Raw genomic sequence first — 16,614 nt, 5'->3', positions numbered from 1 at the left:
CAATTGAAATCTACCCTCTTTCAGTTTAAAACTGTTATCCCTTTTCCTGTCACTACAATCCCTGATAGAGTCCCTCCCCATCTTTCCTGTAGGCCCCTTTAAGCACTGGAAGGCTGCTATAAGGTCTCCCTGGAGCCTTCTCTTCTCCAGACTGAACAACCCCAACTCTCAGCCTGTCCTCAAAAGTGAGGTGCTCCAGCACCCTGATCATCATCATGACCCTCCTCTGGACTCACTTGAACAGGTCCATGTTCTTTTTACATAGGGGGCCCCAGAGCAGACACAGTACTCCAGGTGGGGTCTCACGAGAGTAGAGTAGAGGGGGAGAATCACCTCCTTCAGCCAGCTGGCCACACTTCTCTTGATGCAGCCCAGGATACGGTTGGCTTTCTGGGATGCAAGTGCACATTGCTGGCTCATATTCAGTTTTCCATCCATTAATACCCTCAAGTGCTCCTCCTCAGGGCTGCTCTCAATCTACTCTTTGCCCAGCCTGTATTTGTGCTTGGGATTGCCCCGACCCATGTGCAGGATCTTGCACTTGGCCTTGTTGAACTTCATGAGGTTTGCACAGTCCCACGTCTCAAGCCTGTCAAGGTCCCTCTGGATGGCATCCCTTCCCTCCAGCGTGTCAACTGCAGCACACAGCAAACAAAGGTGTTGTCTCCAATAAAGGTGTTAAACAGCACCATCCCAACACCAACTCCTGAGGAATGCAACTTGTCACTGGTCTCCACTTGGATATCAAGCTGTTGACCTCAACTCTTTAAGTGCGACCATCCAGCCAATTCCTTAGCCTCTGAGTGGTGCATCCATCAAATCCATGTCTCTCCCATTTAGAGACAAGGATGCCGTGTGGGACAGTGTCAAATGCTTTGCACAAGTCCAGGTAGATGACATCAGTTTCTCTTCCCTTATCCACCAACACCGTAAACCCATCATAGAAGGCCACCAGATTTGTCAGGCACTATTTGCCCTTAGTGAAGCCATGTTTGCTGTCACCAATCACCTCCTTATTTTCCATGTCCCCTAGCACAGTTTCCAGGAGGATCTGCTCCACGATCTTGCCAGGCACAAAGATGAGACTGACTGGCCTGTAGTTCCCCAGGTCTTCCTTTTTTCCCCTTTTTAAAAATGGGGGTTGTGTTTCCCCTTTTCCAGTCAGGGGGGAACTGCACTGGACTGCCACGACTTCTCAAATATGACGGAGAGTGGCTTAGCCACTTCATCTGCCAGTAGCCTCAGGACCTGTGGATGCATCTCATCAGGTCCCATGGACTTGTGCACCTTCAGGTTCCTTAGATGGTCTCAAACCTGATCTCCTACAGTGGGAGGTTCTTCTTCTCCCAGTCCCTGCCTTTGCCTTCTGTGGCTTGGGAGGTATGGCTGAAGCACTTGCCAATGAAGACTGAGGCAAAAAAGTCATTGAGTACCTCAGCCTTCTCCATGTCCCGGGTAACTTGGTCTACTGTTTCCTCATGGAGAAAGCCTACATCTTCCCTAGTCTTCCTTTTATCACCAATGTAACTATAGAAGCTTTTCTTGCTGCCCTTGATGTCCCTGGCCCGATTCTGGCCTTCCTAACCTGATCCCTGGCTGCTCAATTTCTCTGTATTCCTCCCAGGCTATCTGTCCTTGCTTCCACCCTCTGTAGGCCTCCTTTTTGTGTCTGAGCTTATCCAGTGGCTCCTTGTTCATCCATGCTCATGTTTTTGCTTGACTTCCTCCTTGTCGGAATGCATCACTGCTGAGCTTGGAGGAGGTGATCCTTGAGTATTAACCAGACATTACAGGTTGGAAAAGACCTTTAAGAACATCAAGTCCAACTGTTAACCTAGCACTGCCAAGTCCACTGCTAAACCATGTCCCTAAGTGCCACAGCTGCACATCTTTTAAATACCTCCCGGGATGCTGACTCAACCACTTCTCTGGGCAGCCTGTTCCAATGCCTGACAACCCTTTCAGTGAAGAAATTTTTCCTAATACCCAATCTAAAGCACCCCCAGTTTGTATGAAATGACAGATCCCCTTTTCATATCAGTAAACATGCTGATGCTGCCAACATACAATTGAGTGCACCCTAACACATCATATGGAATGTTTCACTTTCATTTTCTACATACACAGTTAAGACCTTTATTTGAAGTTCAGTAGCTCCTCTAGGAAAAATCAGTAGAGAAAAATTAATCTAAAAGGTAAGTAGAACCAATTCATTTGTTAAGCCACAGGGTTGTAGGTGATGCCAGGATGTCTGAGCAATTCACTTCCATATTCAAATCAGGCGGTGTCATCCACATCATAACCCACTATACCATTTCACTCCTGCCAGATGTTTGCCTAGTCTGTTCTTAACTCCTCCAATACTGGAAACACTGTAGCCTTACCAATCTACCTGTTTGCATGCTTAACTATTTTTGTTAGATTTAGTTTTTCCTAATACTTAACCTAATTTTCCCTTACTACTACTACTACTTCTCTACAACAGACATGAAAAAAATATTAGTTTCTTCCTCTTTGTTGCAGCCTTTTATGTAGCTGAAGATTGGCACATTCACCCTCAATTCATCCTGTATAACCCATGCATCCACTCATCATCCTCTATTTCTGTAGCTGATATTTCTATTCAAATGCAATACTGTACGCTCACACCTTCTGAATAGTATACTGTTTTTTTTCAGACCTACCATATCTTCAATTTGTCAACATCAATTTTAACCCTAATGTTCCTTTTCAGCATTCGTGAAATTCCCCCTCACTTGCTATTTTCTTCAAATTTAATAATGTGCTCTTTCTCACCATCAAACTTCTTATTGAAAATACTGAATACTGGACTGAAAAGATATTCCAGAATCCACTATGTACATTCCTTCGACTTTACTGTGAACTACTGTCTCACTACAGCTTTACACCAACCACATTATATTTATGTTATACTTTCCTAATATGATCATGAAAATGGCACGCAAAAGTGTATAAAAAATTTCTAATTGAATCCATATATATATATAAAACTATTACTCCTCTATCAGCAATGCCTGTTACCTTTCTGTAGTAGAAATGAGACTGACTTGAGAATTTATGATTAACATACACTAGAATTTACTGCATTGGTTTCTGCTTTGTGCTTCCCACGGTTTGATCATAGATTGTTTCAGGATCTATTTACTTATTTAGAGAACTGACATTAAGTTGATGGCTGTACAACTCTTTCCCTCTTGAAAATAAAGGACCACATTTTTTTTAGTCTTCTAATACTCCATTTGACGTCCACAAATTTTCACCAGCCAGTTCTCTAACTGGTGTGACATTCTTACAAGCTCAGAAGATTTGAAACATCTAAATTAACACCTTAACCTATTCCTTCCCTGTTCAAAAGTTGAAGTTCTGCTCCTCTGACACCCTTTTCCCCTTTTTAACATCTAGTCTATCCTCCCTTAACGACTTGTGGGAAAGATTTATCTGCACACTTCAAAGAAATTTAATTTCTCCGCTTATGGTTTTGACACAAAGTACATATATTTAAGGATTTCTCTTGGTGATCTACTGGATAATAACCACAACTTTTCACAAGACTTAAATTCAACACTCAACAAACACTCACAGGAACATTGTTATGAATTACTACCTCTTCTTATAGCAAAATCATACCATTTCATTTCCTCCTATACCCCCAAAGTTAGGTTGATCTTTTCTTCCTTTGAACTTTTTCAGTGTTTGTTTGCTAATGCTCTCTGCAATAGCTGTTATGTCATAAGATCTCATTGTGTCTTAAAGCCTTCTCAAGCAAATCTACTTCAACTACAGCTAATGCAAAGATACTCATTTAAGTTACATACAATTACAGATAGACCACACTTTCTTTTCTAATACTGGTCATATGGTTTTTGCTATTTTAGAAACGAGTTACTTCTTTTCTAAATTTTAACAGCAAAATGTACCTACCCATCAGCAACTAAATGCACCATTCTGAAATAGAAGCCATACAAAAACCCTACCAATATTGTTTGGTATTTTTTATGTAAACCTTTCATTTGAGGATTTCAAGCACTTTAAAGAAATAAGCATTATATTGACAAACATGTGATGGCTTAAGATAACTACAAACAAGTTAAATGGCATGTAGAGTAATAAAAATCATTAAATAGATTACTGCACCTCTTTTATAATTCCAATTTTTGTGTGAACTTCTTCCTCAACACCTCTTATTTTAGCCAAAGCTGCTTCATGTCTAAAAACCAGTGCTTCTCGCTCTGTTAGAAAATGCTCTCGTTTCTGGAGTTGCAGAGCATACTCCTGCTGTGCTGAACTTTCTCTCTATATCAAGAAAAAAAATGTAGAAAAGGCTTTAAAACCTGTGAAATTGTCACAATTTATAACTGAATTTGATTATTCTCTCCCAGAGATATGCTTAGCTTTTTGTAAAATTATAGTGTTACACAATAGCTTACTAATTAAAAGTATCCTGATGGCCATCTATGTTCAGTTTCCCCACATGTTAACCCAAAGGACATCAATGTGTGTTGGGATGGCTTGGCCTCCCAAAATACAAAATTTAACTCTCATGACTGTTCAAGTACAAACCTAGACAATTAAACTTGGGCTTCTGCTTCCAAAAGTTCTGGATAATGGTATTAACTGTAAGACAAAACAGAGTCTAATGTGACTGTCTACACTAAACACTAGATTATTATATTGTTTGTTCAATTAGTGGGAAGAATCCCTGAAAAAAATGGTGAGGAAAAAGAGATACAAAATTATTTTTATCTCATATGGTACAAAAGACAGTCCTGGCAAGGAACCTACCAGAAGCACGGGAGCTATTAGAGAATAAAACCATATAGGAGGTTCTGTTAGTGGCCTAGGCCTGCTAGGGGATGATCTGTTGGGATTCCCCAGCAGCACAGAAGTAAAGATAAGGCAGAATGGAGGGGTTTCGCAGTAGGCCATGAGGGCAAGCACCCTTGAATGCCTGGAGTCAGGAGAATAGTTTCAGATGCTCTCAGGGGAAGCAATGGTTGCAGGTGTTTCCCTCCATGTCCACAGTGTGCCACAAGACACTCTTGGATGTAGAAGCACTGCGTTCTAACTCCCTCCAGCTAAATTTTATCAGATCTACCCACTATGCAAGTCAAAGCACCACTTTGTGAATAAATTTAGGGGAAGAGGTGGATGATGACAGAGTTTTAGTATCTAAGTAACTGTGATTAGTAGAAGTAATAGTAAAAGTAACAGTTTCAGTATATAAGTAAGTTTTAGTATGTAAGCAATAGTGATTTAGTATACAAGTAATTTCTGGATTCTCTGTCAAAAGTGAGAATCTTCATAACATTACTCCCCAAAATTTTTAAGGCGATTCCAGTTCCTACCTGGAGCTTCTGATGTATGACAAATAACTCATCATAAATTTGACTGATGTGAGGCGGTATTAAGCCTTGACTAGTGCATGCTTGAGCATCAGTTCCACCCTCAATTTTCCTTACCAAACCATTGGTAATATTTTGGTCACTATTTTCTTGCGTATTTGCAGCAAAATGGGATGGTAAGGCACTCCCTATGGGAGGGAAAAACACATTTTACATTAAAAAAATAGTCCTAAATAATGACATGATTGTTGCTTCAAAACAGCGAAAACTTATTTTAGGCATTTAGAGTGATAGGTATAGAGCAAGAGGTATCAAAATGAGAAAGTAATCTCTTAAAGAATTATGGAGAATTGCTCAAAGCTGTGTTCATGTCTTGTCTGAATTGACCAGTGATCAGTGGAGTTTTCTAAGTAAAACTGTGCCCTCCACTCCAATATAGAAATCCCATAAAAATCTGTATGAAATCTATGTACAGACTGAATCATAATGTAGCCAAAATCTCCTATTATTTTTGGCTTCAGGCAAGTGATTCGCTGCTGACTAGACCTTGGCCTGATATCTAAGTTAATAGAACAAGACTTCAGAAAAACTGGACACAACATGAGAAACTGCTAGACATGACAGATTACAGTGTAAGAAGCTGATGAAAGTTGCAGATAGCACAGTGAGGAATGGCTGAATTTCACAAATAAGTCAAATGGCCAAAATTCACAGATAATTGAAGGGAAGTATTGGGATCTTTTGGGGAAAGACATCTTGCAAGGTCAGCTGCACCTACGTGCATCAGGCGAAGGTTACCTAAGTGATAGTATCAGAAATACAAATTTGGGTACTGTGCTGGTTTTGGCTGGGATAGAGTTAATTTTCTTCACAGTAGCTCATATGCTGCTATGATTTGGATCTGTGATGAAAACAGTGTTGATAACACAGGGATGTTTCAGCTGTTGCTGAGTAGTGCTTGCACAGTGTCAAGGCCTCTTCTGTTTCTCACACCACTTTACCAGCGAGCAGGCTGGAGGTGCACAAGAAGTTGGGAGGGGACACAGCCAGGACAACTGACCCCAACTGATCAGAGGGATATCCCACACCATATAACATTGTGCTCAGCAATAAAAGCTGGGGGAATAAAGAGGAAGGGAGGGACTTTCAGAGATGAGGCATTTTTCTTTCCAAGTAACTGTTACGTGTGATGGAGCCCAGCTTTCCTGGAGATGGCTGAGCACCCGCCTGCCCATGGGAAGTAGTGGATGAATTCCTTATTTTGCTTTGCTTACACATGCAAACTTTTGCTTTACCTATTAGTGTCTTTACCTCAACCTGCGAGTTTTCTCACTTCTACCTTTCTGATTCTCTCCCTTCCTACTGCAGGGAGAGAGTGAGCAAGCAGCTGTGCGGGGCTGAGCTGCCCATGGGGGTTAAACCACAACAGATACAGATGTAGCAAAACTCAGGCCAATGAGGAAAAAGTAATTAAGGATAGGTTGTTTATTTGACAGGCAACTACGGAGGAGACAAGGTCAATGAGAAGGAGCATCAAGAAACGGGAAAAAGGTTACTAGATAAGCAAATGGTGTAATCAGGGCTAACTGGTGGTATGTGTTAGGCAGCCCTGTGGTTGATCACTCATCACAGCTGGAGCAGGACAATAAACCAAACCTGCTGTTCTGCCAGTGTGTCTGCTTCAGGGGTGAGGAAGGAGAGCATAACTAGTACAATGCCACACAAATCATAACAGAATCAGGAAAAAAGGGGAAAAGAAATCAGAAAAAAAAGTAGTCATATCCAAAACAAATGTGTTTGACATTTACCAGAGTTTTGTATTTGTTTTGCCTTTGATCCCAAATACTGTAAACCATGCATTTTTCCTGGTCCAATGAAATTATTATTTTTTTTTCGGAAAGAATGTGTTTTCAGAAAGCTCTTCTTACACTCTCCCCACCCATTTAATACAACTCTTGGTGAGCATCTATTACAGTTCCATTGATCTGCCTGGCTTCTGAGATTCCTTTTAGCCACTTTGGGGTTGGTTGGCTGGCTGTCTCCACACTTCCAGATACACTTTCAAAAAGAATACATCAATGTTGTTCTAAACCTAAAACTCCACAAGAGGCAGAGCTACACTGATTCACAAACTCCTCCAATTGCGGCAGCATTTTCAAACATTTGCAGTGAATGAATGCCAGCTGGTCACTGCTACAATCTTTTAGTTAGAATTTCCTGAGTTAACTGAACAACAGATAAAGCTCTCTCTCTCTACCCATTGCCGGTTTTCCATCCTTAAACTGACAAAAGACATCTGACTTAACAGAATTGTAGTAATACAGCTACTTAAAACAAAATAAAACAAACCAAACAAAAAACCCCAAATCCACCCTCTTTCTTCATTTATATTATGAAGTCACCTGGCAACCGGTTTCATAAAAGGTTGATTTTTCTTTTTAAAATATATGTTAGTATTGCATCAAGTATGTCCGGACTTCCTAAACTAATTCTAAAAGAGTTTCTCATACTTACATGGAAGGTTAAACACCAAATTAAAATAGATTTTAGCTGATTATTGTATTTCTGAACTGAATAGAAATACATCTACTAGCAAGTTTTTTAAATTACATATTATACTCCACACAGTTTTGTAAAACTATTTAAAATTCAACATTTATTACCCGTTTCCATGTATATAGCTGTATTTTGAACTGCATCAGTTTCAGAGCAAGTAATGGTCTTTTCTTCTATTTCTAGACCACTTGAATCATAAAAAGAATCTTGCTCATCATCAAAACTGAAAAAAGACAAAAAAAGCAATAATTTGAAATTACTCATTCTCTTTCTAACATGCTAAATATAGAGCATTGAGAGAAGTCTGTATAAAAATGTAAACATTGCTCAATCTAAGTTTTGGATATTTGACTGATAACAGATCGCATAGTTAATTCATTTGGATGGAAGGCATTATTACTCACAAGATTCTAACCGCAACATTAGTAATGTTGTTGACTTAAAAGTAGTAGCAATAACCAGAATTTTCATGCTGTAAGCACATATATGCAGCAGGTAAAGCCAACACTCTTTTCTCACCTCCAACCACCAAATTCCAGGAAAGCTAAAAATACAAACCCCATTTTTAAATTATTTTTTCATATTTGGTGTAAAGTACCCCTGAAAAGAGATTTCTTGTCTTTTGGAATCAAATCATCTCTAAATAAACTTAAAGCTGCTCAACAGTCTGACCTATTTGCTTTCCTCCTAGTTCAGTTTATATCACCTAGTTCAGTTTATATCACCTAGTTCAGTTTATGTCATCCCTGTGTCCCATTAGCAATTCCAACATACACAGATTAGATTAGAAAGTGAGACAATACCCCTCATCAAAAATCAGCATTCACATTATTTCATACGTTGGACACAAACAGTTCTTAACAAGAAAACAAGAATCTTAAAACAACTTCTGAATGCAATCTGAACATATTGTTTACTCATGGTTTATCCGGATTATGAGAGATAATAAATGATAAAGGCTATCTGAAGAAAAGACACCTCTTACCAATCCCAGTCTTTAAAACTTTGTAGGAAATCACTAGAAGATCTGATGCTGTTCTCTCTTCCACTTTCAGTAAGTTCTGTCTCTAAAGAACATTTGGATAAAGAAATAGTTGTATTTTCTGGTGAGCTGTCCATGTCACCTGGAATATATAAAATAATAATAAATTCATTTTGCATTTGAGAAGCCGACATTAAGAAATCGACAACGGCTTATTCGAAATGCTTGCCATGTAATCACGTACAAACCCCCCCCCCACTGACGCAGCCTGACGAATTAAGAATTATAACAGCTTAAACTATAGGGAGAATGATTTAGTTTTCAAATCAGATTTGCCTTTCTAAAGTTTTACAGCTTGCTTTCATATACTAATTTTTCTATAACCAAAGTCTGATAAATACACTGTTTTACCCTGCTGTCTGTGTTCACCAGCAACATGTGTTTCTCAAGAAGCCCAAAGACATTCTAAATATTAAACGTATACTTATCTTTAAATTAAAGCTAAATGTATGCATTACGAGGTGGACTGCTACCAACTACTTCAAGCAGCACTTAATCATGAAAAGTTGGGAACCATTGTTCTAAAGCATCCTTTGTGCTCTTTATGTGAATGTTAACATTCCCAGGCAGGTTCCCAGATATCACAAAACCCTGATCAAGAATGTCTACCTATTTAAAATGAGAAAATATACACCTACTTAAAATAAATTTAGGAATGATACAGTTTTAGTATATATTTTCCCCGGAAAACACATCAAAACACCATTGTTTGGTATTACCTTTGTATATTAGGGAGCTGCCACTCTTATATTCAGTATGTAACGCTCCTGAAAGGTAATCCTACAAGAAAGCACAAAACCACTGTAATATAGCCAGAATTTTCAGGGAAACTGTATATTACAACTTACTTGTTTAACAGCTACAACACCTTGTGACAGAATTCTTACTACAAACTACTGACTTTGAAAAGGGAAGTGGTTTTTTTTCAATATATAAATGTAAATGGCCCTCATATTAATATAAAGAGGCAAACGTTCCCCAGTCGAATAATGAAATATTCATAGTGTTAGACGTTAAAATATTTGAGAAACTATAACACACTATGAAGACAATAACATAAAATAAGGGCATAAAAGTAGGATTAGGTAATCGTGGAAACAGTGCCATCTATCTTTATATCTAGGCTTTTTATGTCAAAGTTTCCTGCTCTACTTTTTCCTACTAACTTGTAACTGCATACTATAAAAACAAATGACAGAAGTGTTAGGCTACAAGCAAAATCAATTAAATGTACTTTAGAAAAGATCAGACTCAGAGCAGTTCTTGTGATCTTAGTTGTGTTTCAATCCATCTCTCTGCTATGCTCTAAATGGAAGGATCAACTGATGTATTTTCTTGTACTTAAATACTGCTTTTTAATGAAATAACAAAATGCACAAACTAATCTAGGATTTCCTTCCTTCAAAGTCTCAGTGAAAGTTTTTTTAAGATAACTTTTGAAAATTATTTTTCTTTTAAGAACAGTTCTGTAATTCAAAGAATATTCCCCAAGAAAAACGTAGCATCTGGAGCACCACAAAATGCTACCCGAGCTGCAAATCGTTCTGGAGAAACTAAGGGCAGACACACCCCAGTTTTAGCTGCTAAAGAACTCAAATCTTCACTTCATATTTGGGATGGTTCCTGATCCTAAAATGGCAAGTCACACTTCCTCAGAAAAAAAGGCTGGTCTCTGTATTCATTTGACAATTCCCAAGACCAACTTGATCTCCCAATCCAACCGTGTGTCCAGTTCAAATCCAGCTTTTAACCTCTCAATCTTTGGCTGCTCACGGGTATTTTTACAACATATTACTTCCCTTGCAGCATGAGTTTGAACACTTAAGGTCTGTTATCCCCTGGTCACACTGGAAGCATCTGACCCATGGAATGCAGATGCAAGAAAGCAACTGCAAGAATTTGTCTCAGTGAAAGACAAACAGACTTCAGCCAAAATAAAAGTGCCTATGTTTGCCAGTGAGTATTCCTTCTACAAAGTGTCAAAGACTTTTGAAACACCAGCATGTGGGAGGTCTTTGCTGCTGGATTTTTAGGCAGATCAACTGTCTAATCCACTGTGCAGACCCATAAATGCTTATACCAGCACAATAGAAACAAGAGGAATCACAATTCAGTCCCTTCAATTCATATCGGTGCAAAGAACCTGGTATTCTCTGGTGTAAAATAACACTGCTTTACCTCATCATAACTTATTGTCTGGCCAGCATGACAGTCTCTCATTATGGTTTGAGTCTCCTGTGGTTGACTAGATGTGGAACAATTTCCTGCTCCCTGAAAACAGAGCTAATCCCTAGGCTTTAAAAAAATTCACAAACACTCCTAACACATTCTAAATAAGACTAACAATAGCTGTGGTAACAGAAGGTATGAAAGAAATGAGTTCTCCTATTATATATATTTCATACATGCCTACTATACTACTTCTATGAGTATTCACACATTATCTTGCCCAACGGGCAGGCACCAGAAGGTTTTAGGCAAAAACTATGTGCCAAGCTGCTCAGACTGTGGTTGGGGAATGCATAAAATTCGGAATTGCAATTTCCAGGGAAATTTCACGTTCAGACAGGGCTGACCCTTCGGCACTTCCACTGTAAGGCAATCAGAGTAGAGTGACAGCGGTGGGCCTAGAAAGTACAGAGTTTCAATCCCATTTCTGACCCTCAGACTGTACGCGTATGCAATACCCCAGTGCTTACCATGAACCCCGCGGGAGGGGGCACGGACCCCCCTCTCCAAGCACTTCAGGGCTAGGCGCGGAGGAACGGCTCTCCCCTTTCTCCCACCTCCCCACCTGCCGCGCACACCCCCCGGCCCTCCCGTCTCACCCCCGCCGGCCCGCGCAGGTGGCGCCGCTGCAGACGCTGGGCGGAGCGGCCGGGGCCCGCCATGGCGCACGGCCGCGCTCGAAGGAACCGCCGCCACCGGCAGCCGCCGCGCGCAGGCGCGGGAGCGGCGGCGCTTGCGCGCTCCCCGCGCCCGTTGGGGCCGGTCAGGCGCAGGCGCGTGGGTTCTCCCGCGGAGGGGGGAAGCGGCGGGTCCCGCCCGGGAGCGGGGCCGGGGGCCGGCCTCAGCCCGGCCGGAGGGTGCCCAGCGCCCCGCCACCGCTGGGCTTCGCGGGACGGGCCCAGCACAGCGGCGGCTGCTTCCCTCCGTGGCGGCGGGACAGCGCTTCCTGCCCGCCCGCGGAGCGAGGGCTGGGCCCCAGCCTCACAGAGCCTGCCGCGGCACGTCTGCTCTACAGTCTGGTGCTCCTACTATCCTTTAAAAAAAATAAAATCAAAACATAGCTTAAAGCTGAATACAACAGATCACAATGCCAAAGTGTGGTTACCTTGAAGAAAACCCTTGATAATGCCAGCATTTGCTGTAGCGAAGTTTTAAAAAAAAACCCCACATTTATTCATGCATATTCACTAAAAGCTAAAACCGACCCTGACATGTAAAATACAGTTACTCAGTTCTGCAGTGAAGTCAGAGAGAAGTCTGCCCCAGGAAAGGGAGCTAATAAACACTGAAAGATAGATGGGACGAGCCAGTCAGAGCAGTAGTAGGGGGTTGTACTACAGCATTTCAGGTGAAATATCAGTGTTAGTGAAAAATGTCTACTTAAGTCGGTTAGAAATATTCTACATACACAGAAAAAGTTGGTTACACTTCTCTAGCAAAATATCAAAACGTTTTGATATTCTCTAGCTTTCAAGTATTGAAGTGCAATAAAGAAGCAGCACAAACCACCACCTACCTGCTTCCTGCACATTGGTGTAAGCACTAACTTTCAAAGGCCTTCAAGTTTAGTGACCAGCAATTAGCACCCACAATTTGCATATTCAAAATAAAGATTTACGAGAGCAGGAAGCCAAATTATTCAAGTTGTTCTTTTTTAAACAAATCAAAGTGAAGACAAGACCTTTATTTTAACAAGACTAAGATTTAATTTTTAAAATTTGACATTTAATACAAATATGTCAGGATAACACAAATACACCTGAAATATGCCAGTGTCTGAACTTTTTATTTAACATGCAAAAAAAATCAATTAGAACACATAAAAAACCCAACTATAAGCTGTAACTTTACATTTATACATCAGAAGTGTCCATTTTAAGAAGTTGGAATAATTAGTCTGTAACATCTAAATACTGCTAGAACATCTGTATACTCAAAGCAATAATTCTATATTTGCCCACAGTCTGTAATGACAATTCTTCCATTTACTAGCCCTTTAGGAGAACCAAAGGATTCAATCTTTTTCACAACATCCATTCCGTCTTTCACAAACCCAAATACCACATGCTTGAAGTCCAAGTGTTCTGCTTTTTTAAGTGTTATGAAGAACTGAGAATTATTTGTATCCCTGCCCTTATTTGCCATTGACAACAGTCCAGGACCAGTGTGTTTCACTTCAAAATTCTCATCTTCAAATGCTGCTCCGTAAATTGACCGTCCACCTGTTCCGTCATGGTTAGTTATATCACCTCCCTTAAAAAAAGAAGGGCAGAGCATTAACTTACAAGTGCCAAAACATAAACCAACAGCACAACTATATTCCCTTTCAACAGTAAAGACTTTGCTTTGAAATAACTCGGTCTTCAGAAGTACTGTATTTAGACATAAGGGTTCCCAGATTCAGCAGCTTTGTTCACAGTAATGGAAACAGTAGTGGAAAGTTTATCCCTTGTTTATTCTGAACACAGCATTTTATCTTCCTGTTCCACACACTGACCACTCCTCTAGGCCCATCTTTCCCACTGCCTGCTTCCTGCATCAGTTGGCCCTGATAGCTGGGACCTGCTGAAGGCCTGTCCTTGCTTAGCCCCTACAAGCATGGAATTATCACATGAAAAAGGTTAAGGTACCAGTGAGCAGTAATGTCTTGCTTCTGTGCAGGCAGCAGCTTTTGCCACATTACTGATTGTTCAGGAGAGCAGCTACTGCTAGTGAGCAATGTCTTTTGTCTTTCTGCAAGGCAGCAAGCTTCTGGCTCCTGACTATTTGACAGTATAGGTTATCATATCTTTGAAGGAAAGCCTTAATTCTCATTAAAAAGCTTCTCACTGTACCTGGAGAAAGTTTAAGCAAACTGAGCAAACTTAGGATATACTAATTTAATGTGATAAAACCTCACTTTTCATCAGGCTATGCACGGTGCAGTTAACTGTTTTAGAAGAAAGTCTGCACCTTATAGGATGTAGAATACACTGAAACAAGCTTAAACCCTAGATGAGCAACGCTGCTTTCCTTATCAGAAAGGCATAAAGTTTTAACAAAAGAGCCATAAAGGGCATACTTCAGACACAGGTGATACCCAATCAGGAGACTGGATACATTTTTTAATTCAAGCCATTCACATATCACTGAGTTTGCAGGTCAATGCCTTGTCTTCAGGGATGTGACATGCAGGAACTTCACAGTGTAGTGTGTAAGGAAGTTGGTTCATTCTGCCTGTTACAAGTCACTAAAACTCACTGAATTATTGATGACAGTTTTAGGAAAGGTCTAAGCTATCAATCAATCTCCAAAGCCTTCAGCATTTATGAAGAACTTGGCCAGCGCTACTGAATGCACAGAGGTTTAAAACCAACACTGTCTACATGGGGGTTCAGATGCAGTGCAAGCTGATACTCTTGGGGAAAAATTTGAGTATTTTAAGGAATAATGAGATCTAGAAGACTTATTTTAGATGGAAACTCGAGCATTTAAAATACTTGGAATATCAGTTTTAAAGTGCATGTTATCTGAAATAACAAAGTGCACTTTTTAAAATGTAAGAGAAGCCTGGAAAGTAAGTGCTCCTAGCAGGTGAGCATACAGAAGTTCGCCTCTGTAGGGAAAGAAGGCTGAACAGTAGTTTTGGGAACCCCTACTTTCCTTGGTGTTCTTATTCAGCAGCAGGCCCCTTGCCCATTGTAAGAGGAGATCTCCATCTCGTTTTTTTTCTTCCACACTAACATGGCAGCACAAGGTAACACTAAAGCATAAGGCAGCTGGTAGACACAGGTAAAATCATTTGGTTTAGGGCAGCATGTGCTGCTTGCACCACTTCTCATCTCCTTGTAGGGAAAGGGCAGATGAGAGTATCTTAGCACACTGAATCCATGCTGCCAACAAGAACGTGCTATCCTGTATAAGTGATTTTCTGAAGTGCCATTGGTGGTCAAGATGCATCTCATTATTTTGATGAAGAACCTTCCCGTTATGCTTACCTGACACACAAAGTCAGTGACTATTCTGTGAAAGCTGGAGTTCTTGAAGCCAAATCCTTTCTCTCCTGTGCACAGAGCCCTGAAATTTTCAGCAGTTCGAGGGACAATATTTGAGAACAGCTCCATGGTTATGTGCCCTAAAGGTTCATCATCAGCAGAAACTTCAAAATATACAACGGGGTTGGTGTCCTTTGACAGTCCCGCTGCCAGAGATAAGTGTCCCTTCTGCAGTTCTGACAAACTTTGCTGGCATTCTTCAAACCTCCTCTTGAAAGAATTAGCCATTTCTTGGCTTTTAAATCTGACTGCAAGTTGTTCTACTTTTACTTCACCATCTGAAAATAAATCCGAGAAGAGGTTTCTTTAGTTCTATTCAGTACAGTCAGAAACAAATAGCTTTTATCTATGATAATCTCCAGGGAAAAACAAAGCCACAGAAACTACCACCTAGAAAAAACCAAAAACCACCTGAAAAACTCACCAGCATAATCTGTGGCTGTCCAAATTAAAGCATTGTTTGATGTATCAGAGGACACCAAATTCATTTCTTTGGTGATGACGTGGTTTGCACAGACTTTAAGAACTTGGTCTCTTCTCATTAGGACTCTATAGTATTTCTTCTGTGTATGGAAGAGGATCTTTATCTCTCCAACACCACGCTCCTTCCACTGAGTAGCATCCCTGTCCCATCTGTAAAGTTTTGCCCTCTCTTTGAAGAGAATTTCTTCATCTTCCTCTCCAGATTTTACCTCCACCTAAAAAAAAAAAAGCAACGTACCTGTGATTTCCCAGAGAGCTGCTGTCACCAACGATATTAAATAGTATTACACTTATGATGATTTGACATATTACAATAGAAAATTATTGCATGTGTCGCTTTCTCCACCACCATATTCATCACACACTCAAAATGATTAAAACATCTAGCCTTTTAGAATTTAAGAGGCCAAAAAATTCCACTGTTTGAGATTAATTATAGCACAGCAATACTACTTCACCATGCTGCATATGGTTTTGGTGGGTGTTTGCTGGTTTTTGCTTTGGGGATGGGTTTTTTGTTTGGGTTTTGGGGGGGCTTTGTGTGTGTGTGGTTTGTTGGTAGTTTTCCTTCAAAAAAACACCATCAAGTGTTCTGGCAAGTTTCCCTGGAAAAGTTTCAGGTTTGCTGAATGATGTACACAATGAGAAGTGAAGATACAGTACTATTACCATTCCAGGTGTTACCTTTTGAACCTTGTTAAATAACTTGATACTTGCATTTGAACAGCATAAACACCAACTGAGCATATACACTGAGTAAAACAGAGGCCTGACAGCCATATCTCCTCCTCACTTTATGTATGCATATTACTGACCTCTAACCTCCTTTAGTTAACATATCTTCCAAAGATAAGGAACACTGAAGAGAACTGGAGAAATACATGACAAACAACTATTTGTGGAGGGA

General features: G+C 40.3%; 2 protein-coding genes across 9 annotated transcripts in view; both read right to left on the bottom strand.

Moving 5' to 3' along the window:
* Positions 1-11,903, bottom strand: part of CCDC138 (coiled-coil domain containing 138) — a 42,688-nt gene extending 30,785 nt beyond the window's left edge. For 2 of the 6 annotated variants that reach the window (XR_012621989.1, XM_074815187.1), the window contains exons 1-6: positions 11,790-11,903; positions 9,681-9,741; positions 8,905-9,043; positions 8,027-8,142; positions 5,367-5,551; positions 4,156-4,314 (exon numbers count right to left, since the gene is read on the bottom strand). Coding sequence is in view for 5 of the 6 variants with exons in the window: in XM_074815187.1 (XP_074671288.1) it covers positions 4,156-4,314; positions 5,367-5,551; positions 8,027-8,142; positions 8,905-9,043; positions 9,681-9,741; positions 11,790-11,852 (723 nt within the window). In the remaining variant the exon portion in view is untranslated. Of the gene's footprint in view, positions 1-4,155; positions 4,315-5,366; positions 5,552-8,026; positions 8,143-8,904; positions 9,044-9,680; positions 9,742-11,660; positions 11,731-11,789 lie in introns of those variants that run through there. The other 4 variants (XM_074815188.1, XM_074815189.1, XM_074815190.1 and 1 more) reach the window with 4 other exon arrangements.
* A 969-nt stretch (positions 11,904-12,872) lies between these two features.
* RGPD4 (RANBP2 like and GRIP domain containing 4) overlaps positions 12,873-16,614 on the bottom strand; it is a 40,011-nt gene continuing 36,269 nt past the window's right edge. For all 3 annotated transcript variants that reach the window (XM_074815184.1, XM_074815183.1, XM_074815185.1), the window contains 3 exons: positions 15,649-15,922; positions 15,168-15,502; positions 12,873-13,443 (listed from right to left, as the gene is read on the bottom strand). In XM_074815184.1, coding sequence (XP_074671285.1) covers positions 13,138-13,443; positions 15,168-15,502; positions 15,649-15,922 — 915 coding nt within the window. In that variant the 3' untranslated portion in view covers positions 12,873-13,137. The remainder of the gene's footprint in view (positions 13,444-15,167; positions 15,503-15,648; positions 15,923-16,614) is intronic.

Source organism: Strix aluco, chromosome 2, assembly GCF_031877795.1.
Source record: "Strix aluco isolate bStrAlu1 chromosome 2, bStrAlu1.hap1, whole genome shotgun sequence".
Taxonomy (NCBI): Eukaryota; Metazoa; Chordata; class Aves; order Strigiformes; family Strigidae; genus Strix; species Strix aluco.
Note: the sequence above shows the minus strand (reverse complement) of the source record. Positions and strands in the feature narration are given on the sequence as shown.